At 38.6% G+C, this 26,898-nt stretch overlaps 2 protein-coding genes and 1 long non-coding RNA gene across 5 annotated transcripts; 1 reads left to right on the plus strand and 2 right to left on the minus strand.

Annotated features, from left to right (window-relative positions):
* Nucleotides 1-1,647: 1,647 nt before the first annotated feature.
* Nucleotides 1,648-9,275, plus strand: LOC126822683 (oocyte zinc finger protein XlCOF28). 2 transcript variants are annotated; one of them, XM_050551709.2, is made up of 6 exons: nucleotides 1,648-1,676; nucleotides 2,361-2,544; nucleotides 4,342-4,463; nucleotides 4,852-4,990; nucleotides 6,279-6,399; nucleotides 7,413-9,275. In XM_050551709.2, exons 1-6 carry the CDS (start codon nucleotides 1,667-1,669, stop codon nucleotides 8,166-8,168), a joined length of 1,332 nt encoding a protein of 443 aa, XP_050407666.1. In that variant the 5' UTR covers nucleotides 1,648-1,666; the 3' UTR covers nucleotides 8,169-9,275. The 2 variants fall into 2 exon arrangements, with proteins under 2 accessions (XP_050407666.1, XP_055957405.1); XM_056101430.1 differs by lacking the exon at nucleotides 1,648-1,676 and adding an exon at nucleotides 1,978-2,062.
* LOC126822697 (uncharacterized) lies at nucleotides 7,127-26,894 on the minus strand. 2 transcript variants are annotated; one of them, XR_007680935.2, is made up of 4 exons: nucleotides 26,790-26,894; nucleotides 25,056-25,534; nucleotides 22,945-24,583; nucleotides 7,127-7,179 (listed from the first exon to the last, which is right to left on the minus strand). It is a non-coding gene; the product is annotated as an uncharacterized LOC126822697 (long non-coding RNA). The 2 variants fall into 2 exon arrangements; XR_007680934.2 differs by lacking the exon at nucleotides 7,127-7,179 and having other exon boundaries at nucleotides 21,694-24,583.
* On the minus strand, nucleotides 10,389-20,717 carry LOC126822681 (zinc finger protein 771). Its single transcript, XM_050551706.2, has 7 exons — nucleotides 20,202-20,717; nucleotides 19,474-19,665; nucleotides 17,331-17,532; nucleotides 16,709-16,830; nucleotides 14,876-15,017; nucleotides 14,334-14,457; nucleotides 10,389-13,213 (listed from the first exon to the last, which is right to left on the minus strand). The coding sequence occupies exons 2-7, from the start codon at nucleotides 19,481-19,483 to the stop codon at nucleotides 12,362-12,364; spliced, it is 1,452 nt and encodes a 483-aa protein (XP_050407663.1). The 5' UTR covers nucleotides 19,484-19,665; nucleotides 20,202-20,717; the 3' UTR covers nucleotides 10,389-12,361.
* Nucleotides 26,895-26,898: the final 4 nt, after the last annotated feature.

Here is a 26,898-nt window from a genome sequence, read left to right on the forward strand (position 1 = left end):
AGCTAAATCTAATAATGTTATATAAATTATTAATTAGACATTAATAAACTTATCCAGGCCATAATCAACTCTAAGTGCCATGTTAGTCTACAATATTTAGTAGATTTGAATATATTTTGTGATGGATAATTTGACGTAAAAATGGATAATTGAGACTTGGTTTCTTATCGTACCAATGTTAGTAATGGCGATCAAGATTAGCCTAAAATTGAACCGCTAATATCACGGTTCAGAGTGACGTAATTTTCAGCATATTCTGATTTCATTATCTATTTTTTAACTATTATAGCGATAACTGTCAGCTCTTTATCTAATCTTACCTAATGCCCCGTTAGTTGTCCTTGAAAAAGATAATCTTGAAAGAAAAATACGGGATAATAATAATAATAATGCTTTATAAAACAACTACACGATATATATACACGAGTATGGTAAAGCATAAAATATAAATTACAATACAATAATAGACAGCATATAATACAAATTACAATAAATAATAAACAGCATACAATACAAAATACAATAATAAACATACAATACAAATTACAATACAATAATAAACATTATACAATACAAAGTACAATACAATAATAAACATCATACAAGACAAATTACAATACAATAAAAACACTATACAATACAAATTAGAATACTAAACATCATACAATACAAATTACAATACAATAATAAACACCATACAATACAAAGTACAATACAATAATAAACATCATACAGTACAAATTACAATACAATAATAATCATCATACAATATAAATTACAATGCAATAATAAACATCATACAATACAAATTACAATGCAATAATAAACATCATACAATACAAATTACAATACAATAATAAACATCATACAGTACAAAGTACAATACAATAATAAACATCAAGAACATAGAATAAGGTTTACAGAGGTTTCTAAAAGTATATTAAATTATATTAATAATGCTTGTAAAGTATATATTAGGCCTTACATAGAAAATGGTATTTAAACATTTCATATACGAGTGTTGCAACATCTTGTATACATTTATTATCGTTCATTATACATGCATTATTGAATCATTCAAACTAGTTTTAATGTGATGACTTAAAAACTTTTTTATGAAGATTATTGTGGGCGGAACAATGGAGAAGAACGTGTGTTTCATCTTCTACCTCTCCACTTGTACAATTTTTACAGGTCCTCTTATCCCTGTGGACAAAAGGTTTTTTATGCCTTCCTGTCTCTATTTCAAGCTTATGTGCACTGAGTCTAAATTGGCTCAGCGCCTGGCGTTTTTGTTCATCTGGTAGATCCAGGTATTTCTCAGTATCATAATTTGTCTTAATTTTATAATAAAAATCATTTTTTGTGTTAGTTAAATTTTAAGGCAATTATTTAAGTTCTTAACAGTTCATCCTTTTTCAATATATTTCTAAGACTCACTGAACATAAATATCCCTCAATCTTTGTTTGAACATCTGTAGAAAAGAGTCTGTATTGATATATTATGTGATGTCCATTATATTTTACCATAAAAAATCGACATTTTGAGATCCAGCTAAATGAAAAGTAGTCCTGTGCATATATCCCTGGGCCTTTTGATTTGTTATGCTGATCCAAGGATTGTCCATATATACAACTAGATCATCACGTGACTTGATTGTTCAAAATGGAGGATGGTAAAAGAAGATTTTTTTTTTTTCTCTCCAGCAAGCATAAACCTAATAATAATAATTATAAAAATTCGACATTCTAAAGCATCTAGTTAAAATATTTTATTATATTTTTTTTGCATTGAAAATAAAATAGAGTACTTAACACGTGTCTTTGTTAGTGATGAGCGATTTTTAAAAAAAAAAAACAAACCCTGGCACAAACAATATGTCAATATGTGTAAATGTAAACTGTAAGGCAATTGTATTAGAGCCACAAATGAAAGCGTGTTGGTTGCAACACTGTGTTATAAGGTTCATGGTTGCAATAGCCCATCAGTTGATTATTCGAAGAATAAAGGGGGGTTGGATGGCCTAATGCCAATGGATAACGTGCATGTTGAATCATAAAGGTTTGTTATTGAGTCAAGTCGTGTAGTTTTTCATCCTCGCCTGTACATGGCAAGGAGTAGAGTCGCCTGTCCATCCTTGTAGGTTTTCTCCAGGTCTTCCGGTTTCCTAAGCGCACAAGCCAGTTATTGAAATTAAACCCCATTTATCTCTCTCTCTCTCTCTCTCTCTCTCTCCCTGGAAGAGTGAAGCTACAAAACAAACGGACTGACACACAGTCTCGAATATATTAGACAGGTCACAATCTGACTGTTTCTTGTTATTGGACATCAATAAAAAATCTATTTTACCCTGTTATAGTTGAGTTCTGGAAGAAGGAAGCTACAAGATTACAAGACAAGCTGACTATACTTGAAAAACATTTATCTGAAGTTGAAATAAAATATCAGTTAGCTTTGGCTGGTCAAGGGGAAGATAATCATACTGAACATAGCAGTAGATTATTACAAACTGTTGCTGGGTTGTATGGTCAACCACTGTACAGGTAATTAATAAATGAACCCTTAAAGTTTAAAGTGTGAATAAAAAAAACCTCTATTGATGATTATAGGTTTTAATTTTAAATGTCTGGGTTATCATGACTATAACCTGAAATGAAATGGGGGGGGGGCTGGCCAAATGGTTAGTATGTGCGCGCTGCGCTGTATCATACGGTCTGTCATTGAGTCAACTGGCAGGGTTTCGATTCCACGGTTGTACGTGACAATGAGTAGGGTCGCCTGTCAAACCTCCTGGGTTTTCTCCGGGTCCTCCGGTTTCCTCCCACTGCTAAACACCCCTACGCGCAAGCGAATTATGAAAATAAAATTGAACCGTGTGTTAGTCCCGAAATGACCTAATTTGTGTCGAGTGGATGTTAAACCCCATTTCTCTCTCTCTCTCTCTGAAATGAAATGTGGTTTAACTCCTACTGTTCTACGGGTGTACAGCATAGTGTGCTATTTGGGAAAATTAAGCTGTCAATATTGTAGCGTACAAGACCGGGACTCCTATAATGCAAAAATCATACTCGGACTTTATAAAGGAATAGTTGGTCCAAGAAGCCTAGACACAAGTACAGCTGTCTAGTCATTTGGATGGGATGAAAAACTGAGGTTCTGTGTACGTATTGGCGTGCACGTTAAAGATCCCTTGACAGTTGGAATTCTATGTTAGAGTAGGCCAAAGCGCTGCTGTTCGGGGCACATTTCCCTCACAGAACATGGTATGGCGTGTATGCCGGTCTTCATTAGCCCAGTTGGAGCAGAACAGTTGGTAAAGAAATGTAGGATGTAAAACAAAATTTCATTTCATTTAATTTAAAGGTTAAATAGATGTACAGGTACTACATGTAATTATAGAGAAAAATATTGTAAACAATGATAGGCTACATGTAGATCTAAAGACGAGTGTAAACAAAGAGGGTGGAAATATAAAGGGAATAGCCCGCAATCTCACTTGAACCTGAAGAGTTCGCATCAAACAAAACAAGTAGCTTCATGAGATGGCTACCCCTCGACACCAATCTGGGATGGCTACCCCTCGCCAATCTGGGATGGCTACCCCTCGACACCAATCTGGGATGGCTACCCCTCGCCATCAATCTGGGATGGCTACCCCTCCCACCAATCTGGGATGGCTACCCCTCGCCACCAATCTGGGATGGCTACCCCTCCCACCAATCTGGGATGGCTACCCCTCCCACCAATCTGGGATGGCTACCCCTCCCACCAATCTGGGATGGCTACCCCTCCCACCAATCTGGGATGGCTACCCCTCGCCACCAATCTGGGATGGCTACCCCTCCCATCAATCTGGGATGGCTACCCCTCGCCATCAATCTGGGATGGCTACCCCTCGCCATCAATCTGGGATGGCTACCCCTCGCCACTAGTCTGATTAAAATACAGATCTATATTCCGTTTCATTTTTTTTTAATGCTTTTGATGGCCTCCACTACATGAAGATCTGACCATTTATAGTGGAAGGTGTCATAGGGGCAGCTTTTGACCTTATGACGTCAGACATTTGGTTAACCAATCTGCATTGATGTTCCTAGTGGAATACCCACAGTTCCGTGGACCTTGTGCCAAAAACTTGCCGTAACAGACCATTTCATTGGTTAATCCCCCACATCATCCAGAATGCAGATCCTAGTGTAGTAAAGACAAAACGAAATTTTGAACTATAAAAAAAAAACGAAATAGGATAGCTACGGTAATTTGTGTTTTAATCAGAGTGCCCTTGCCACTTATAGATTTCCAATTTTATAGAACAAATTTCTAATTTCTTTTGTCTGCAGTGATGTAACATTATTACTGGATGGTGAGAAATCGATCCGTGGCCATAAATTAGTTTTATCTACCTGGTTTGATAAATGGTGTGGAAGTAATCTCAATGATGTAGATATAATTGATCTCTCAGGTAGGCCTACTCAAGTATATTATATTTAAATACCAGGGGGTTAAAGGTCAATAGATCTCTCAGGTAGGCCTACTCAAGTATATTATATTTATTCTAAATCCATCTATCAAGGGTTATTTACGTACATGCCAACGTGTTCACGGCACCTCGAATTATTGTCCCATTCAAAGACCTAGACACTGTCCGTGTCAGGCCCCCCTTTCTGCTCCACTAATAAGAGTAAACCATGCTAGGAAAAAAGAATACTTCAGTCATTTTGGGACTAACATATGTGAATTTTTATTTCTCTCAGAAATGTCAGTTTGAGAATTTTGTACAGGCAGTGGACTCATGTATGCTGGAAAAGTTGTAATAAAAAATTATATCGATTTTATTTTTTTTATTTCAGAGTTTGACTGTAACGTAATGTTGGCAATGATCAAATGGATTTATACAGATATATTTGAAACAAAAGAAGCTGATGCTGTTTTTCTAGAAGAACTTTTAAAAGCTGCCGTAAAATATCAACTTCACAGTCTTAATGAAAGGTTTGTAAATTTTGATAAAAATATCTACTTGGATCATGGCGTTTTACTTTTTTTTGGTTCTTTGGGAAATTTTTATTCCTATTTTTTCAAATTTCTTACAGCTTAATTATTCCACGCTAAAGTGATTATTTGATACTTAATTAGGAAAAGTATGGGCCGTAGATAATGGTTAGCGCGTGCGCGTTGTATCATAAGGTCTGTCATTGAGTCAGCTGGCATGGTTTCGATTCCCCGGCTCTACGTGACAAGGAGTAGGGTTGACTTCCAACCTTGTGGGTTTTCTCCGGGTCCCCGGTTTCCTCCCACTGCAAAAGACCCCTATGTGCAAACGAATTATTGAAATAAAATTGAACCATATGTTAGTCCCGAAAAGTTTACGGGAATGTAGGTTAAACTCTCTCTCTCTCTCTCTCTCTGTATTCAACCAACACTTACAATTGCCAAGTATGTCATATGTTGCCATATTGTCAATTCATCTTTGTGGTATTGAAAATATTGTAGTTTGTAACTGATTCAAAGTTACTCACAACACAGATCTTAGTTCATTTCATTTTTTATACTGCCAAATTTCGTTTTACTTGTCTTTACTACACTATGATCTGGAAGTGTTGTTATATAACAGGCGTTCTAGTTGGTGTGAGAAATTAGCCAATGAAACAGTCTGTTATAGCGAGTTCTTGGTGTGCTCTGCACAGGAACTGTGGGTAAACCCATAGAAACGTCAATGCTGATTGATTAATCAATGTCTGACATCATAGGGTCAAAAGCCGCTCGTTTGACCCCTGGTGTGAACTTCCAATAAAACTGGTCAGATCTTCATGTAGTGTAGGCCATCGAAAGTATAAAATAAGAAATGAAATATAGATCTTATAATTAGATTTAATATAGGGGATCAAGTGGGTAAGACGTTGGCTCGCTAGCCTGGAGGTCGGGTGTTCGATCCCTGCATTGGCCGAGAAAGTTCATCCAGATTTTCCGGCGTGGTTCCCCCCTTGTCAGTGATGCAGGACGGAGGGCCTGACAAGGACAGCTGTCTAGTCATTCGAAAGGGACGAAAAACCGAGGTCCCATGTACATATTGGCGTGCACGTAAAAGATCCCTTGGCAGTTGGAATTCGATATAAGAGTAGGCCGTAGCGCCGCTGCATGGGCAAAATTTCCCTCATAGCACACTGTATGGCGTATGCCCTTCTTCATTAGCCCAGTTTAGGAGCAGAACAGTAGGACGTTAAATCCCCATTTTATTTCATTTCAGATTTAATATAATTAAATGTATTATGTATTTTAGATGTCAGAGAGCTTTAGTGTTTTTTATCGATCAAACCAACTGTTTACGATATTATCACACAGCCAATCAACTGTCAGCTACTATACTTAAAGAACAATGTCAACAATTTCTACCTCCAGAGGTTAGAGAACTTATCTTATGTTATACTAAAACTAAGTTTGCTGAAATGTTCTTTTTTATATATCGGGTGGCTCGAGAATATTGAGTACACTATTTAAAGTGAAATAATTCAAAAGGTGGAAGCGGACGTAAAATATAACTAACTAACAACAACAAAAGGTATTGTACCTATATCATTAACATTTCACACATCGTACCATATAAATGTTTGACAACTTCACTCCAAATGTCAGGTTCACTGCTCAAATCATGTTAACAGAGTACAGGTTTTAAGAAGAATCTCAAATCATGTTTTGCCAGACTAAGAAGTCACATCACTTTGCATAAACAAATGGTCAATATGTGCTCAATCTTACTCCTTCTTCACCCAAACATCAGATTTTATATTTCTTCTAAATTTATTTCTGCCCACTTTCCTTGAATTGTATCCTTCTTTTCATTTTCCGCAAATGGTTTTGTTCATCCTTCAAAAATCTTTTCGGAAAGATGGTGTATTCAATAGTTATGGCTGTTATAAATAGTCACGTTTTTACACCAGTAGTAACATCTTTTATGGCTAGTTTACACACCACTTAATTAATGACAACTGTATAATGTCTAACCACTTTCTATACATACTAATCCATAGTTTAGAATAATGATCACTTGTATGATTTATGGGGGATTGGATGGCCGAATGGTTAGCGTGCGCGCGCTGTATCATAAAGCCTGTCATTGAGTCAACTGATGTGGTTTCGAATCCCCGGTTGTACGTGACAAGGAGTAGGGTCGCCTGTCCAACCTCGTGGGTTTTCTCCGGGTCCTTCGGTTTCCTCCCACTGCTAATGACCCCTACGCGAATGCGAATTATTGAAATAAAATTGAACCATATGTTAGTTCCGAAATGACCTAGTTTGTGTCAAGTGGACGTTAAACCCCATTTCTCTCTTTCTGTCTCCTTTGTGACAGTTAAGATGACCCCTATAAAAGTTTTTTTTTACAAATGCACATCTCTATTTTCTACTGTAATTCCAGGTAAACCAATCAGAAGTAATAGATACACCCATCCCAGAACCGGTTCCAGAAATCGTTTTAGCCGATATAATGGTAACGGTCAAAGACATGAAACCCCTTAGATGTCATCTATGTACCAAGGGATTTGACGAAGAGGAGAAACTAAAAACCCACATTGATTGGCACAACAAGAAGAAGCCCCACGTTTGCGAATTCTGTAATAAAAGTTTTGTGAGATTGTCACGATTAACGCAACACTTGAGAAGTCATACGGGTGAAAAACCCTACACATGTAACATCTGCGACAAATCGTTCAGCATCAGGGCGAACATGCTGACACATCAACGTTTACACAACGGACAATTAGAATACGCTTGCTCCGTCTGTAACAAAGCTTTCAATACGAACTTCAATTTGCAGACGCACGTCATGACGATGCACACGTCCATTCATCCATATAAATGTCGCCTGTGCGACAAATCCTACACCCAGAAATGTAATTTAGAATACCATTTCCGATCACATACTAAACCCAAACGAGACAAGACTCAGCCTCTTGTCAAGACGTGTGAAATGTGTTTAAAAACGTTCAAGGACAGTTCACAGTTAAAGAAACATATACGCACTCATACCGGAGAGAGGCCTTACCCGTGTGAGTTATGCGACAAGGCCTTCTTTCAAAGAAGTCATCTTAAAAAACATTACAAGTCACATGACAGAATAGCACGAAAAGCTAAACTTCAACAAAAATCTGAATCGGCTGAAAATGACACTTAAGTCATTCTGTGTGGACAAATGACTTTTGTTGATACCAGTGCTCTTTGTTCTAAGCGATATTTAATTTCACACATATTGCTACTGTTTGCGACAAGGGATGTCCATGGTGACAAGTCAGCTGATTGCAAGTCTGTAAATTGATTGCACATGCACGCATGTTGTTGTAGTTTCAACCACATCACAGTTGTTCATTGTTTCAAAAAAAAAAAAAAAAAAAAAAAAATAACACTTGTGTTCACCAGAGTTATGGGCAATGGTATTGGTACATGAACATTTAATGTTGGTTCTGGTTGTAAGGATTGTGCAACCAAGACTCAACTTAAACGGACAGATTTGTTAATAAATCAACGAATTACAGCCATGACAAAACCTATACATGGTTGAATGACAGCCACAGGGAACCTATTACATGGTTGAATGACAGCTATGAGAAACCTATTACATGGTAGAATGGCAGCCATGGGAAACCTATTACATGGTAGAATGACAGCCATGGGAAACGTATTACATGGTAGAATGACAGCCATGGGAAACCTATTACATGGTAGAATGACAGCCATGGGAAACCTATTACATGGTAGAATGACAGCCATGGGAAACGTATTACATGGTTGAATGACAGCTATGGGAAACCTATTACATGGTTGAATGGCAGCCATGGGAAACCTATTACATGGTAGAATGGCAGCCATGGGAAACCTATTACATGGTAGAATGACAGCTATGGGAAACCTATTACATGGTAGAATGACAGCCATGGGAAACGTATTACATGGTTGAATGACAGCCATGGGAAACGTATTACATGGTTGAATGACAGCCACATGGTAGAATGACAGCCATGGGAAACCTATTACAAGGTTGAATCACAGCCACATGGTAGAATGACAGCCATGGGAAACCTATTACAAGGTTGAATCACAGCCACATGGTAGAATGACAGTCATGGGAAACTGTACCATCAACAGTTGTGATTTGTTACTTTTCAGAAGGTCCAGAAGCTGTTAATTATGCGCGAGAAATTTGTCCATGGGATGCCCACAAGTATTTGTGTTTTGTAAATGTATTTATTTATTTGATTAATTTAAATTTAAATATGGAAACATCTGGGGTTTTTTGTTAAATGTTTTAAACAGTCAAATATTGGCTCTTAGCCCCTCCTCTAAAATCAGTAGTTTATCGTTCCAATTAAGGTAGCAACCCTTCTCCTGCAATATCCGTAGCAAACTGTCTTTTTTAAGTATCCAACCTCGTGTATATTCTCCGGATCTCTCCCACAGCTAAAGACCCCTACGCACAAGCGAATGATTGAGATTGAAATAAAATTGAAACATGTGTTAGTCCCGAAATGACCTAGTTTGTGTCAAGTGGACATTAAACTCTCTCTCTCTCTCTCTCTCCTGGTCCTCCAGGCTTTCGGCCAGAAAAAACTGGAAGGGGGTAAGTGCCTATGCGAGGTTTTGCGAACATCTCAGAGAAGAAAATCCACCGACCTAATTCCATCATTTCAGGAGGAAAACACCGCAAATTCGCAAATTACAGACCAACAAGTAGCAGTTTAATATATTATTCTCATGTCATTCTCCAATAAAGTTCACTTATTTAACCTATTAATTGCCGATTCTACCATCGCGATTTATATTTTGTTTACACGCACGCATCTGGCAGACTGCGAATGCCCAGTCAGCTATTTTATGCCGTTTTGCCTTGGCATCCCGCCCCGTTTAATCAGGTGTTTTTCATTTGAAAATAATAACACAAAACAAATAATTGTTATATCTTCAAGAAATGTCACAAAATTAAATCACAGAACAGTGTGATTGGTTCTATTTGCTTGTCAAACAATTTGGACTTTTCTGTTAAAAAAGATCGTCAAAACATAACATATTATGTTCGGCTCGTTGCATAATAAAACCACAACAAACAAAATATCATACAAGAAAAGGTGTGGGTAAATGGCACAACCAGTCCCTATAGTCAGCAAAGGGGGTTGGGAATTGGGGTGCCTTGAATTAAACAACTTGAACAAACCATGAAATATGACAGTTACAGAACATTTAAACACTCGTTTTCTAACACAAAACACAGTTTTTGAAAACATTACTCAGCCGACTGAAGGGTGGGGGGGTGCATATTATACAGTTGTGAACTTCCGATGCATCAGATGTACAATATAGACATTCTTTCTCCCTGGTCAATCAACAACAACAGATGTTCGAAAACAAGTTTATTTTAATAAATTATTTAACATAAATAAACACATAACAACAGAATCAACACTTTGAATAGGGGCGGGGGATACTTGATGGAACATTCTCACATACACACAAATAAAACAAGTCAAGGCATGTGACGATTTATTTATGAATAGGACTGGAGTGTGATAGGTTTGATTAGACTGTGATAGGACTGACTGGAGTGAGTGTGATAGGACTGACTGGACTGTGATAGGACTGACTGAGTGTGATTGGACTGACTGAGTGTGATAGTCTGACTGGAGTGAGTGTGATAGGACTGACTGGACTGTGATAGGACTGACTGGACTGTGGTACTACTGACTGGAGTGAGATAGGACAGACTGGACTGTGGTAGTAGGTCTGACTGGAGTGATATAGGACTGTCTGGATGTGATAGGATTGACTGGACTGTGGTAGTAGGTCTGACTGGACTGTGGTAGTAGGTCTGACTGGACTGTGATGGGACTGAATGGGACTGAGTGTGATAGGACTAAACGAGACTGGACTGTGATAGGACTAATACTTGACTGGAATGGACTGAACTAGACTGGATTGTGAATGAATTCTATGTCACTTAATTGAACTGACACCAAAAAACTGACAAGGTGAAATTATTAAAGATATCAAGCACATGTATCTACCTGGCTAGCAGTTACATCCAAATAACTGACCAGGTGAAAGTATTAAAGATATCAAGCACATGTATCTACCTGGCTAGCAGTTACATCCACAAAACATAATAATAACAAATGAATAAAATAGGGTCTAACATCCTACTTTTCTGCACCAACTGGGCTAACGAAGACAGTATGTAGTGTGCTACGAGGGAAACTGGGCTAACGAAGACAGTATGTAGTGTGCTACGAGGGAAACTGGGCTAACGAAGACAGTATGTAGTGTGCTACGAGGGAAACTGGGCTAACGAAGACAGTATGTAGTGTGCTACGAGGGAAACTGGGCTAACGAAGACAGTATGTAGTGTGCTACGAGGGAAACTGGGCTAACGAAGACAGTATGTAGTGTGCTACGAGGGAAACTGGGCTAACGAAGACAGTATGTAGTGTGCTACGAGGGAAACTGGGCTAACGAAGACAGTATGTAGTGTGCTACGAGGGAAACTGGGCTAACGAAGACAGTATGTAGTGTGCTACGAGGGAAACTGCTTCCTGCAGAAGAAAATGTGCCTAGTTTTTGGCAAATCCAAAATGTTCTGCTATGTGTACGGGAGCCACAGTGGCTCAGTGAGTAAGAAGTTGACTCGCTGACTGGGAGGTCGCGTTTTTGGCCCCTGCATTGGCAGAGAAAGTTCATCAGGATTTTCCTGATTCCCTTTGTCAGTGGTGTAGGACAGAGGGCCTGGCAAGGGACAATGTATAGTCGGTTGGATGGGATGGTTCCTGTGTGTACATTGACATGCACATAAAAGATAACTTGGCAGTTGGAATTCGATTAAAAGTAGGCTGTGGTGCCGCTTTCCAGCAAAATTTTCTTCATGGCACAAGCATATGCCAGTCTTCATTAGCTCAGCTGAAGCAGAAAAGCAGGACGTTAAACCTCATTTCATTTCACTCTACATTTACACCAATCTAGGACTTGAGTTTATTGAATGTTTATAAAATTGCCTATTTCCCCTTCCTCCACACTCCGCTTGTACGTGACAAGGAGTAGGGTCGCCTTTCCAACCTCATGGCTTTTCTCCTGAGTCCTCCGGTTTCCTTCCACAGCTAATTAATGGAATAATTTCCTCTCACACAAGCGAAATATTGGAATAAAATTGAACCATATGTTAGTCCCGAAATTACCTAGTATTTGTCAAGTGGACATTAAAACCAATTTCTATTTCCCACACTAGAACTTGTCTATACAAAATTGCTCATTTCTTGATACCCATCCCACACTAGAAGTTTTCTATATAATAAAATTGTCAATTTTTGATCAACCAGGAGTCAGGCTTGTTTACATAACATTGTCGATTTCGACATTTGGATCACCATTATCGTGTTCATTGTGTGTGTATACTTCCGTATGACTGTTTCTCCAATGTTTGAGTAACGAACGTCGATCAGAGAACGCTCGCTCACAATGTGGACAATCATAAGGTCTCTCCCCTGTATGTGTCCGGGCATGGACTTGTAGGGTGTTCGTTTGACGGAACAATCGACCGCACACAGGGCACTGAAAAGGTTTCTCTCCGCTATGAATCAACCGATGTCGCCGAAGATGATACCCGCGAGCAAACGTCCGATCGCATTCTTCACACTTGTACATTTTAACACCTGTATGCGTTAATTCGTGTCGACTGCACGACGTCTTACTAGCAAAACCTTGTCCACACGTTACACATCTATACGGCTTTTCACCCGTGTGGACGCGACGATGACTGATGAGATGAGATTCACAACGATTACTTTTCCCACATATATCACACATGAATCGTTTATCAAAATATTTATCCAATACGACCTTCGATTTAAACTCAACCCCGTTCTTCTTCATACAAACGCGACAAATATTCTTCTTTTCACCCGTGTCCTTCCACGTGTAACTATTCACCATCGTTGGACCGTGATTCTTTTCACAAATGTTACAGAATTTCGTATGAGATGCAATAAAGTGTTCTTTGACCTCGTCTTCTGTTTTAAATTTCTCGTCACATTTCGGACATTCGAGGCTGGATTTTTCTTTTGATCTCTTTTTCCCTCTTTTGACTGTTGTTGGTGATTTCAAACCAAAAGTCAGAACTAAATTGTCTGAGTCTGAATCGTTATTATCTGTCTGGTTATCCATATCTATCCTGGCTTCCTCTTCCTGTAATCAAGATTAACAAGTTTACCAAGAGAATGAAATGATATGGGGTTTAATGTCCTATTGTTTTTTTTCCGACTGGGTTAATGAAAACAGATTAATTTCAGTCAATCAGAATCAGGAAAATTTCACATTTGTGATGCAATAAAATGAAATGACATGGGATTTAACGTCCTACTGTTCTGCCCAGACTAGGCTAGTGAAGAAGGGCATACATGTACGCAATACTGTGTGCTATGAAGAAAATTTTACTTGGAAAGCGGCGCTACTCTTATATCGAATTCCAACTGCCAAGGGATCTTTTACGTGCACGCCAATGTGTACACAGAACCTCAGATTTTTCATCCCATCCTAACGACTATATGCTGTCCCTTGCAAGGCTGTCTATCCTGAATCGGGGGGTTGGATGGCTGAATGGTTAGCGTGCGCGCGCTGTATTATAAAGTCTGTCATTGAGTCGACTGGCGGGGTTTCGAATCCCCGGTTGTACGTGGCAAGGAGTAGGGTCGCCTGTCCAACCTCGTGGGTTTTCTCCGGGTCCTCTGGTTTCCTCCCACTGCTAAAGACCCCTACGCGCAAGCGAATTATGTAAATAAAATTAAACCATATGTTAGTCCCGAAATGACCTAGTTTGTGTCGAGTGGACGTTAAACCCCATTTCTCTCTCTCTCTCTATCCTGAATCACTGACTTCCCCAATGGACTTTCTCTCTCAATACACTAAACTGATAAGCGAAGGGAAAACACCAATCTGGTTAAAACACAGATCCTATTTCGTTTCGTTTTTATAGTTCAAAATTTTGTTTTACTTGTCTTTACTACACTTGGATCTGGAAGAGTTGTTCTGAATGGTGTCAGGGATAAGCCAATGAAACGGTCTGTCACAGCGAGCTTGAGGCGTGTTTTGCACTGAACTGTGGGTAATCCACTAGTAACATCAATGTCGATTGGTTAATCAAATGTCTGCGCCATAAGGTCAAAAGCTGCTTGTACGACCCCTCACGCGACCTATCGCTATAACTTGTCAGATCTTCATGTAGTGTAGGCCATCGAAAGTATAAAAAATGAAACGAAACGAAATATAGATCTGTATTATAATCAGACTGGGAAAACACCAAACATACCTCAATCTCCTTCATAAATATTGTACTTAGATCTGTTAAACATTCATCCGATAATTCTTCAGCTACCTGGTTAATAATTCTACAGTTGTCTTTATCAACCAGAAGTTTTAATGCCTCCTGACATCTATAAATAATATATATATATATAACTGTAAATAAATTTGATCACGAAAGAGAGTTCGGGACTAACATAGGGTTCAATTATACTTCAGTAATTCGCTTGCACGTAAGGGTCTTTAGCAGTGAGAGGAAACCGGAGAACCCGGAGAAAACCCACAAGGTTGGACAGGTGACTCTACTCCTTGTCATGTACAAGCGAGGAATAGAAACCACACCAACGGACTCAATGAAAGACCTTATGATACAATGCCAACCCGCATTTGGCCACCCAATCCCCAGAGAGAGAGAGAAGAGGAGAGAGAGAGAGAGAGAGAGAGGGAGAGAGGTGTGTCATATTGGGGCCAGCACTACAGTTTTGGGGTGGGGGGGATCAGATAAAGACCCTAATCCTTATTAAATACAAGAATTAACAGATTACAAACCTTGTATATAACTCCTGTAATCGACATCTTTTTGTAGTTTTTAATAAGTCAAGAAGTAATAAATATCCAACGCTTTCAAAATCATCAAAAATATCAGTATACACCCACTTTAACATATAATACACTACATCATATTTTACATCTGTAAATATAAATATAAATTGTATTAAAAGATACTTTCCCAGAAAAGTATTTATCGCTTGTTTATTTCCAATAAAAGTATGGCAATTTTGGTATATATGGAAAGTAGAAACATCCAGTCTTACTAGAAAAATACTGGATTCCCTGAAAAACACCCATGGAGCGCATACATGGCAAAAATGTAAGGGTTTCCCTAACCAGCAACCCGGCGATTAGTGATGTCTGCTTGAGTAACGTCAAAGGTAGCACGCGAAGATTGCCAATTTCCCAGCGTTAGTGAGTGCTTGATGTATATGTTGATAAAGTTGATGGTGCAACAGTTTCTGAGTTAAAAATCACGGAAAAAACTTGGGCAGTGGGTAAACCGAGAATTTATTGGGCTTCAATATTTGTAATAAATAGTCAGCGATCAAAGACAACATCATCTTGTATATGCAATGAATTTTCCTCCAGCTTCGCGCCCTTTGTTTTGAGAAGGATTTGAAGCAAAATTATGATAAATTAATTAGTCTGAATATTATTTTAGTCCAAACATATCATCAAATCACCCAGTTTGTATCTTTAATGAATCTAATTTAGGTTCATTAATTTAAATAACATTCTTTACATCTGCAAATATAAACGTAAATTGTATTTAAACATGTTATCTAAATTATCAATTAGACATTAATTAACTTATCCAGACCATAATAAACTCTCAATGTCAAGGCTGGCCTTCGATGTAGGATGGATTAGATTCCTATATGCCGCTAACGGCCGTTGATAATTAAATCAGAAAAAGTGGATAATCAAGACTATGCTGTTTATATTAATGATTTTAGTAATGATGACCGAGACTATGCAAAAATTTCACCTGCTTCTTTCTCTGCTCATAATGGATCAATTTGACTGAAATTTCCAGCAAATTACCTTTACACTATCTAGTTTTTAACTATTATAGTGAGAACTGCCATCTCTTTATCTTATCTCCCATAATGCATCTTTAAGGGATCGTATTTATGTTCATTGACTTAAACATGCATTATGTAAGAGCTAAATCTGCCTATTGCAGGTCTTTTTTCTGGCTTCAATATTTAGAAATTTATTCACATGACTACCCTATAAACCATCGGATGGCTGAGATTCAAATGGATCGGAACATTGTCATGTACAACCGGGGAATCAAAACCATGCCAGTTGACTCATTGACAGACCTTATAATACAACGCGCACATGCTAACCATTCGGCAATCCAACCCCCCACATGAATTAACCACATCATTAAAATGACAAATCTGTGTAAGCGACATTGTGCCAGACAAAGCCTGACTTTGTGCCTGTGATTGTTGGTGATGAGGGCAGGCAGATAACCCAACTACTTATCACATACATGTGTGGGATCGAGATTGTCTAGTGACGATCACTATGACGATGGATTACCAAGAATGAGTGACTGTTTCTATGAAATCACTAAGTCCAATGGATTTCCAAGAATAAATGAATGTTTCTCTAAAATCACTATGACGATGGATTAACAAGAATGAGTTATTATTTCTATGATATCTCTATGACGATGGATTTCCAAGAATTAGTGACCGTTTCTATGACATCACTATGACGATGGATTTCCAAGAATGAGTGACTGTTTCTAGGAGATTGTCTAGTTACAATCTGTATGACGATGGATTACCCAGACTGTTTGACTGTTTCTACCTGATAAATCGATCTGATCTTCTGTTTCTAGGTTACGATCGTCCCACACATCGCTTCTTGTTGATAAAACCAACTTATGTCCATAAAACCGTCGGCCATCTTCTAACAAGATTGTTATGTCACTGGAAGTGGAAACGAGACAAAAAACCATCAACAACAAAATTTCAGTGGCAGAGTCTGTGGATTTATTTTGGTGAATTGATAAATATAATGGAGAGTAAACTAGGGGTCTGTTAACAGTGGGAGAAAGCCAGAAGACCCGGAGAAAATGCACAAGGATGAACAGACGACCCTTCTCCTGGTCATGTATAAACTCAGAAGCTGGGAATCGAAACCACACCAGTTGAGTCATTGACAGACCTTATGATCGGACATTCCCCCCTCTCCACACACACACACACACACACTCTTTTCAGGTGATGAAGCAAGAACTTTTTAAAAAAAATAGATGGAAACCACGCCATTTGACTCAATGACAGACCTTGTGATTGGATGCCCCCCACCCCCCAATTCTCTTTCAACGTGATAAAACAAGAGTTCTTTAATAAAATAAAATATATGTTATGAGAAATTCACTATCGTCCAGACTTAAATCCAATCATCCAGTCTTTAATCCACTAACCTATATTGTTGTTTACCGAACAGATCAACGACAACCTGATAGAGTTGATTATTAAAATTATCGTCCTCTTGTTGATTGGTTACAAGATCTTTTGAATATTTTGATTCCAAGTCCGTTACATATTCCTGTAGTTTACTATATTCTGTTTGTAATCTTTGAAATTCACATAATAAATTAATATCTTCCGCTTTAACCTGAACTTCTGGAAAAAAACCAAATACACCATATTAGTCAAGGGACCTTAATATTTTCAGCCTCTTCTGCCCAGGGGCCAGTAAGCTTAAAGATACATTATGGGAGATAAGATAAAGAGATGGCAGTTCTCGCTATAATAGTTAAAAACTAGATAGTGTAAAGGCAATTTGCTGAAAATTTCAGTCAAATTGATCCACTATGAGCCGAGAAAGAAGCGTGTGAAATTTTTGCATAGTCTCGGTCATCATTACTAAAATCATTAATATAAACAGCATAGTCTTGATTATCCACTTTTTCTGATTTAATTATCTTTGGCCGTTAGCGGCATATAGGAATCTAATCCAGCCTACATCGAAGGCTAGACTTGACATCGAGAGTTTATTATGGTCTGGATAAGTTAATTAATGTCTAATTGATAATTTAGATAACATTTCAGGCCTGAAGAAAGACTTGTAATAAGCAGATTTTGCTATTGCATAATGCATGTTTAAAGGACCTTCATATTTTCAGCCTATTCTACACAGGGGCCAGTAAGCTTAACTTAGTACATGTGTGACCGAGCCAAAAGACACGGCCACAGAAAATGATAAATTAAATCGCAGTTGATGAGAAGAGACTTTATTTCGTCCAACTAACTATACATTGAACACAAGACAGCTGTGCTGCTTTCTGTGTGCGTACAGTTCGGCTGCTATCAACTCAACTGACAACTCTCTCTCTCCCTCGCACGTGCAAAGCGCTTACCGGCGGGAAAGGTTACTATAGCTACATGTTTAAGACAACTGGTGTCATTAAAGGGACATTCTATCCACTCTCCCACACATGTATGGGTTAAACTTAAGAGGATTAAAAAATCGCATTATCATTGTGACCTTGATGGCTGCATTAGTCAAGGTTGGTAGCATGATTTACAATAATTTATATATTTATTTTTCATAAATTACTGTTTTTAATCAGGGGGTTGGATGGCCGAATGGTTAGCAAGTGCGCGCTGTATCATAAAGTCTGTCATTGAGTCAACTGGTGGTGTTTCGATTCCCAGGTTGTACGTGACAAGGAGTAGGGTCGCCTGTCCAACCTCGTGGGGGGGGGGGGGTGGATGGCTGAATGTTTAGCGTGCGCGCGCTGTATCATAAAGTCTGTCATTGAGTCGACTGGCGTGGTTTCGAATCCCCGGTTGTACGTGGCAAGGAGTAGGGTCGCCTGTCCAACCTCGTGGGTTTTCTCCGGGTCCTCCGGTTTCCTCCCACTGCTAAAGACCCCTACGCGCAAGCGAATTATGTAAATAAGATTAAACCACATGTTAGTCCCGAAATGACCTAGTTTGTGTCGAGTGGACATTAAACCCCATTTCTCTCTCTCTCTCCAACCTCGTGGGTTTTCTTAGGGTTCTCAGGTTTCCTCCCACTGCTAAAGACCCCTACGTGCAAGCGAATTATTGAAATAAAATTGAACGACGTGTCATTCCCGAAATGACCTAGTTTGTGTCAAGTGGACATTAAACCCCATTTCTCTCTCTGTCTGTCTCTCTCTCTCTGTTCTTAATCAGCTTTCAATTTGTCAATTTTGATTTAAAATCATGCCACTGGTTAAGGATGCTCTTACAAGTTTCAATCATATTTTGCTGCTTTGACCCGTCAGTCATGCAGTACTAGTGTTAATAAAAATTCACATTACCAAATAAGATGTAAATTGAATTTATTATTCCATAATAATACTCTAGCTAGGGAAATTAGTGGCTGGGAGATCACGACTATCACGCTGCGACACGTCCCTGTGGGTTAAGGTCCATGGACGCACATTACGGATAGATTTTCCTGGAAATGCCAAGATTTTTTCCGTGATTATTTTTCAAGTCTGTCAAAATAATATTGTGATTAGAGGTTTTGTTCACAAACCAAACGAGAATGAGAGTTTAACCATACAAATATCTAAATTTAGAACTCACCGACATCCATTTTGGACTTATGTCACGTGACCATATATCGATCAATTTAGCTCTCACAGTGATCGAGATATTTCTCGAGATCAGAGAACTACCATTAAGTTGATTTAGCGTAGGTTGCTGTTTGCAATAGACTGCTGCCATTTGGAAAGGTACTGAACCAAAAATATCAGCATGACAAACTTATAAATAGGCCTATATAAAGGTAGAATTAAATTTGTCAGTCGTGTGAACTCATCACAATAGGGTATGAGGTGTTCTAGAAACAATCATACCCTGCCTTGTATACCTTAATACCTTCACACCAACACTCCTTTTTGCTAATTTGCTTTCATATCGGAAGCCGGAGCTCCTTGGGGCTGTGTGTATGTGTTTAAGGAGTGAAGGGGGGCGGGGGGAGAAATGTTTAATGTCTATGGATTCATTCAATCCTTAGCCAGCGGGGGGCAATTCCCGCCCCCCCCCCCCCCTCCCCCAGCAATGACTCATGCAGTGAGTAGTAAAATTCCCCTAATGCAGGTATGAGGGCCTGGTGAGGATCAGACTAGTGGGGTGGAGTCGGGGTGCAGTACATATATCAGTTGGATTTGATAGCAAGCTGGTTCATTATAAGGTCGAGTGTCGCCTTTCAGGGTTTATCTGGATCCACCAGATTTCTCTGACTGCTTGGGCAAACGAATTATTGAAATATGTGTTAGTTCTGAAATAGACCTTATGGTTTTATGGTTTACCTCTGTGTGTGATTGGTCGAAACATCTTCCATACATTGGCAGCACTTTAATCATCCTGTAACTGGTGGAAATGGAAATAACAGGAGGTCGTCCGGAGCCGCTGCCACGGGCAAAAATTTCTCTCATAACACACTGGGTGGGATATGCCTGTCTTCATTAGCCCAGTTCATGCAAAAATGACACACATATTATGACCCTAATAGATTGAATTGGTAAAGAAGCGAACAACTGCATTAAATGAATGAATTGCAAAAACAGCAAATGAGCTGAACCCATGAGAAAAAAATCCCATGCTGAAGACTTTTAAACAATGCACAGGAATAAAAGACATATTATGAAACTCGAAGAATAGTTATAAGATACGCCTGTCAAAGTTATCTCCTAAACATTGAATATTTTAATAGGCATACTTTTTAAAAATCCAGTCATATGATTTAGTTCAAGTGGCCTGCTTGCGCGTTCGGGTCTTTAGCAGTGGGAGGAAACCGGAGGACCCGGAGAAAACCCACGAGGTTGGACAGGCGACCCTACTCCTTGTCACGTACAACCGGGGATTCGAAACCACGCCAGTTGACTCAGTGACAGACCTTATGATACAACGCACATACACTAACCGTTCGCCCCCCCCCCCCCCCGCCTTCCAAATGTAAACCGGGAGGTCTCCAGTTGAACTTTAAATGGTTGTAATGTTGTACGGCAATAACTTCTATAAGACAGGAACAGAGAAAGATAAAGAACTTTAAACCATTTATCATTTAAATTATACATTTGATTAGGGCTGGGCAATAATTTCATTTAATCAAAGATTATTGTTTTTTTTTATTGAAACAAAGTATAAATCAAATTGGTCATACATAAGAATTCATACTTCATAAATCCATAATCGACTGAGCTGTATAAAGTTTTTTTGTGTAACTGGGGCTGAACCTTTATAAATCAATATATGAGAATATGTAAATTTGATTGATAATCATTTTTTGAAACCACACGACAATAATCTAATATATCGCAATATATATATATATTGATATCGCAATAATGAAAATTTCAAATATCGTCCAGCCCTACATTTTATAATTATTATAGTTTAAAGTAGCTAAGTCCGTAACTCAATATCATCCAAAATCTTCGACATTGAAAACACGAATTTTTTTGCAATTTAAATCAGCATTGGTGTTGTGATCTTACCTGGAAAAGATGGGCTTCTGATATCCAATATTTAAGACAAAATAAACATTTTACCATTGGTACACGAATCGTGTACCATAATGCGTTTTAGTGCCATTTTAACAAGGTGCTCAAAGAATGAGGCTAGACATATTCCACAAGTCATGTCAAACGGTGATATCGTGTTCTTATTTTGAGAGCATGCGCAATAAATAATATCAGTGTTGACTGGAATAACCAGACGCTAGAAACTGACTTGCGGTTGAAACTTCTGGCGTATTTCGCCGAACATAACTAATGACAATTAACAGTAAAACGAACACGATTGAATGTAAAACAGTTTATATAAATTCATATTACATTATTATATGTGTTGCGACCCATTTGTGCCAATTTCTAGGTCCAAAATATTAGCGATTTAGCTCCTTTAATCAAATAGATAGATATATTATACATCATAACATAATATTAGGGATATAGCCAACCTGATTAAAATACAGAGAGAAATGGGGTTTAAGGTCCACACAACACAAACTAGGTCATTTCGTGACTAACATATGGTTCATTTTTATTTTTAATAATTCGCTTGCACACAGGGATCTTCAGCAGAGGAATTGAAACCACGCCATTTGGCTCAATGACAGACCTTAAGATACAACATGCACGCGCTAACCACTCGGCCATCCAACACCTCGATCTGCAATAGACAGATATAACTCTTACATAATACATCTTTAAGAAAAATGAAATAAAATGGGGTTTAACGTCCTACTGTTCTGCTCCTATACTGGGCTAATGAAGACGGGCATACGCCATACAATGTGCTATGAGGGAAATTTTGCCTGGACAGTGGCACTATGACCTACTCTTATATCGAATTCCAACTGCCAGGGGATCTTTTACGTGCATTCCAATATATACACGGGACCTCTGTGTTTCGTCTCATCCGAAGGACTAGACAGCTGTCCTTGTCAGACCCTCCGTTCTGCACCACTGACAAGGGGAAACCACGTCGGAAATCTTTAAGAAAGTACAAGATATAAAACAAAGTTACGAATAAATGGTGGTTGGATGGCCGAGTGGTTAGCACGTGCATACTGTATCATAAGGCCTGTCATTGAGTCAACTGTGCGAACTGGCGTGGTTTCAAATCCCCGGTCGCCTGTCCAACCTCGTGGGCTTTCTCCGGGTCTTCCAGTTTCCTCCCACTGCTAAAGACCCCCTACCCGCAAGCGAATTATTGAAATAAAATTGAACCATATGTTAGTCCCGAAATGACCTAGTTTGTGTCAAGTGGATGTTAAACCCAATTTCTCCCTCTGTCTCTCTCTACGAATACATGTTATGTTAATCTATGTATGATATAACTTGCTGTAAATTAAAAAAATACTATATTAAACTATAAATATTGGTTATTGTGTGGTTTTAATCATTCACACTATTTCTTACATTATAGGGGGGTGGATGGCCGAATGGTTAGTACGTGCGCGCGCTGTATCATAAAATCTGTCATTGAGTCAACTGGCGTGGTTTCGAATCCCCGGTTGTACGTGACAAGTAGGGTCGCCTGTCCAACCTCGTGGGTTTTCTCCGGGTCCTCCAGTTTCCTCCCACTGCTAAAGACCCCCTACCCGCAAGCGAATTATTGAAATAAAATTAAACCATATGTTAGTCCCGAAATGAACCAGTTTGTGTCGAGTGGACATTAAACCCCATTTCTCTCTCTTTCTTACATTATACATATACTCCTCTCCACCATTTGATAAAAAAGATATATATATATATTTTAAAAAAATAATAATGAAACCTTCACCAGTATGATAATGAGGCAGGGCCAGTCTTCGAGTATAGGCCTACTGCATGTCACTCATCGGGTATAATTAACCAATCGCGAAATTTAATTATTAAGAAATATCAGTTGATATAAAAGACCAAGATTAGTCTGGCAGAAAGACAACCATTTCGTTCACAAGGTATTTCACAAGGAGTTAATACCAGATGGAATGTCGTAAAACGATGAATATCGACAGGGTTTGTCCGCTTATGACACCAATTTTCAAATGAAACTAAAAAAAATCGGTTAAACACTGTAGCCTCTATCGCATTTATGCGGTTTTGAGCAAAGAAAGTTGGGGGAGGGGTAACTCTTGTAAAACAGGTTGAATATCGATAGGGTTCGCCCTCACATGACCACGACGCTTCACACCAAACTTGAATTATAACCATCATAAACAGAAGACACTATAGCGTTTACGAGCCAATTGTTGACGGACCGATGGACAGGGTGACGACATATAAAACTAGCACTCGGCAAACCTCAACAGATTCCAGTACCCTACATCTAATCTCGGCTGTATGACAAAGTCCGCCATTAGAACTACTTTCAAGTTCCCGGATTACAATGGCGTTGTCCATGACGACCAATGACGTGATTGATGACGACGTATTTGAAGAATGTTTTATCTTACAAAATTTTCAAAGTTTGAAGCTGTTTTTCTTTCAAGTTTATCCGATTTTCTTTAGACAAGGACAAATTAGCACTGAAAATTCTACACACTCTTCGAACGACGCAATTTTGAGAACTTCTTTCTAAACGTGTGCAAGTTTCCCTTATAAGTAAACCGGTGCCGCATCGCAAATGTATAGGCGTAGGTACATATCACTTACTGTCATTACAGCCGAGGCTAGATGTAGGGTACCGGAATCTGCCAAGGTTTGCCGAGTGAGAAAACTAGAGAATGAAAGGCCCAACCGGTTATGACGTCGATGGTCATTTTCTGTTATATTTAACCCGCCCCCCCACCCTCTCTAAATTTAGGCTATAATATATGGAATGTCATAGCATGAATATTAATGTGGTTGAATTAAATAAATGTGAATGACAACCGTTTTTAAAATGAAATTTGTATGTCTGTTAAACTCGAAAGAAGCAGCAGTACCATCTCTTTGTGGTTCCCAATTTCAAACGGTTAAATGTCTAGCCATTGTTGTAGTTCTTACACTTATAATGAACCACATCATCGTTGGTAATATGGTAATATCTGATTCGTTTCAATAGATTTAAATCGTGGCGGTAAATTGGTCCTCTCAGCTTCCTAAAGATACAGCATATGTCTAGATCTCCGCCAACAACACTGTTTATCACCCCGCAGACTTCCTCCAGAGTAATCTTTTCATCAACTACAATGTATGTTTTCTCTTTCTGATTGACATTCCTGAAATATAATACTTGCGGATAAGAATGGGTAGAGAGAGAAATGGGGTTTAACGTCCACTCGACACAGGACTAACATATGGATCAATTATATTTCAATAATTCGTTTGCACGTAGTGGTCCTCAGCAGTGGAAGGAAGCCGGAGGACCCGAAGAAAACCCACAGGCTGGACAGGGGACCCTACCGCTTGTCGTGTCCAAGCGGGAAAAAGAAACGATCCCATTTGACTCAATGACAGACCCCCTGAATAATTATAAGAAAGGACAAAGTGGTCGATCACTAAAACTACAGAAATAACCCCCTAAACAGTCGCAATACTGGTTTTCAATTTGTATAACAAATATGGCGACTCGGGACCTTGGTTTTCCGACCCATCCGAATGTCCAACATTGCCCATTTCCAGGCCCTCTGCCCTGCAACACTGACAAGGGGGAACCCATGCTAACAATATATGAAAGTAATATACATTTACCAATCCTCTATTAAAAGTCGAATCTGTTTGGAGTTTATAACTGTCTGGTCAACTTTTTCCACATCTTCTATAGTCTGTCCAATTTGTCTACTTCTGGGAAACGACAAACGGTCACCATTGTTGGCATTCTTTGTGGTCCAATTATTCTTCGCATTTTTGGGTTTTTTCGATTTTAATTGACGTTTTAGACTCCTATTTTCCATTTCCAAGCTTTTCATCCTTTCTGTCATATTCTCCACTTCACAAGCCAGATTTTGTATGTTCTTTTCCATGGTAACCATTTTTCTTAAAGAATGTTGGGTTTCATCTTCCTGGACGTCTTCCAACTCTTTCAATCTGACATCGAGTTCTCCATAGCCTTGCCTCAGATCATCAATGGCTTCTGAGTTACGTTGTGATTCTTGAGATACGATCCTATTTTCACGGCCTAATTGTAGGTTTTCTGCATTGATTACAAAGGATGATATCTGCATCACCGCCTACATGCATAAATAAACAAAATAAATGAATGAATGAACTTGCATAAATAAACAAAATAAATGAATAAATGAATGGATGGATGAACAAATTGATGAATGAAAGATGAAACTGTGTGACAACCTACGACAATCCTGTCTCGCATGTCATCTGATTGATTTAAAAGTTCAAAAGTTAAGGCATGTACTAGGCCTCCTTGTTATTGGAAGCTAGTCATATCCATGTGCGTAGCTTCCCCTTGATCGACGTATCCATGTGTTAGGTATCACGATGCAATGATAATCCAAATCAAATATTTGAACAATTACCGGTGAAGACCCCCACCCCACTCTCCCACCAACTGGATAATGCCCCAAACGGTTCTAGTACAATATAAAGAATTTATTATTGAAATTTCCGTTGCATATATTGGACTTGGATTATTAATCGTCTCAAGGGCTTTCATCAGGAAGGTAATTAGTGGTCTGTTTCCATTATTACAAGGAGTTATCTCCCTTGATCAAATAATCTTTTGGATAAAAACATGGAACCAGTTTCAGTTTGGGACAATAATGATTAAAATCTATCAATTAGCTCACTAAATGCAGTCGGAATTAACATCAATATCTGACAGCTAATCTATTAATTGAAAATACACTGTATGTAATGTAGTCATCTGCTTCTTTGAAATATCCCAAATATGATGATGATGATGCACAATTTAATATTTATAAAGAATTTCATGTCATGTCCGTTCTCCCACCTGTTGAATGTACAGACCTCTCTTAAATAGTTTGTTTCCCGCAATATCATTTTTTTTAAAATTCGACCTGAAGGGCTAGATGTGTGTTCATGGAAAAAAATGATAGGGCCTAATAGCTTGCTTTATTTCATAATCATATACAGCAATTACCTGTCGGTGCACATCAGACGCTTTAAAATAATGGTGGATTTGGGTAGATCGTTAAACCACCAAATATGAAACAAATTGAAAACTATAAGATTTGTATTTTATTAAGACCAAATAAATCAATGAAATTGTTCGCCAGGATTCGATGGTTGAAAAATGACAGTCCTATCAATGATAATGAAACGTTGTGTATCTGGGTATTCCCACAGTTTCTATAAATAACTCTCCCGCTGTAGCGTCATTGTGTTGGCCATGTACTGTCGTTTCTTTTAATACGGCAGTTTCGTCATCTAATATTAACATATCATCATCGATTTGGTTCGACATCGATCCAGAAAGAGAATAATAAAATATTTTGTTAATCTTACCGTTCGATCCATGATTGTACTCCCCCGGTCATGCAAAAGCGAACATTTTCACAGTGTCTCCAGACCCAGCTCAGACAAAATAATATCGCCCCGTTCGCTCGCGAGATCA

This window comes from Patella vulgata, chromosome 5, assembly GCF_932274485.2.
Source record: "Patella vulgata chromosome 5, xgPatVulg1.2, whole genome shotgun sequence".
Lineage (NCBI taxonomy): Eukaryota > Metazoa > Mollusca > Gastropoda > Patellidae > Patella > Patella vulgata.

What these genes read in the sequence shown, in the direction of transcription:
- LOC126822681 (XM_050551706.2), bottom strand. An exon ending in AGATCAGATCGATTTATCAG is followed by an intron (nt 15,018 to 16,708) that starts GTAGAAACAGTC and finishes TTATATTTACAG; the next exon opens with ATGTAAAATATGATGTAGTG. An exon ending in TTACAGGAGTTATATACAAG is followed by an intron (nt 14,458 to 14,875) that starts GTTTGTAATCTG and finishes TATTATTTATAG; the next exon opens with ATGTCAGGAGGCATTAAAAC.
- LOC126822683 (XM_056101430.1), top strand. An exon ending in TATGGTCAACCACTGTACAG is followed by an intron (nt 2,545 to 4,341) that starts GTAATTAATAAA and finishes TTTTGTCTGCAG; the next exon opens with TGATGTAACATTATTACTGG. An exon ending in CTTCACAGTCTTAATGAAAG is followed by an intron (nt 4,991 to 6,278) that starts GTTTGTAAATTT and finishes TATGTATTTTAG; the next exon opens with ATGTCAGAGAGCTTTAGTGT.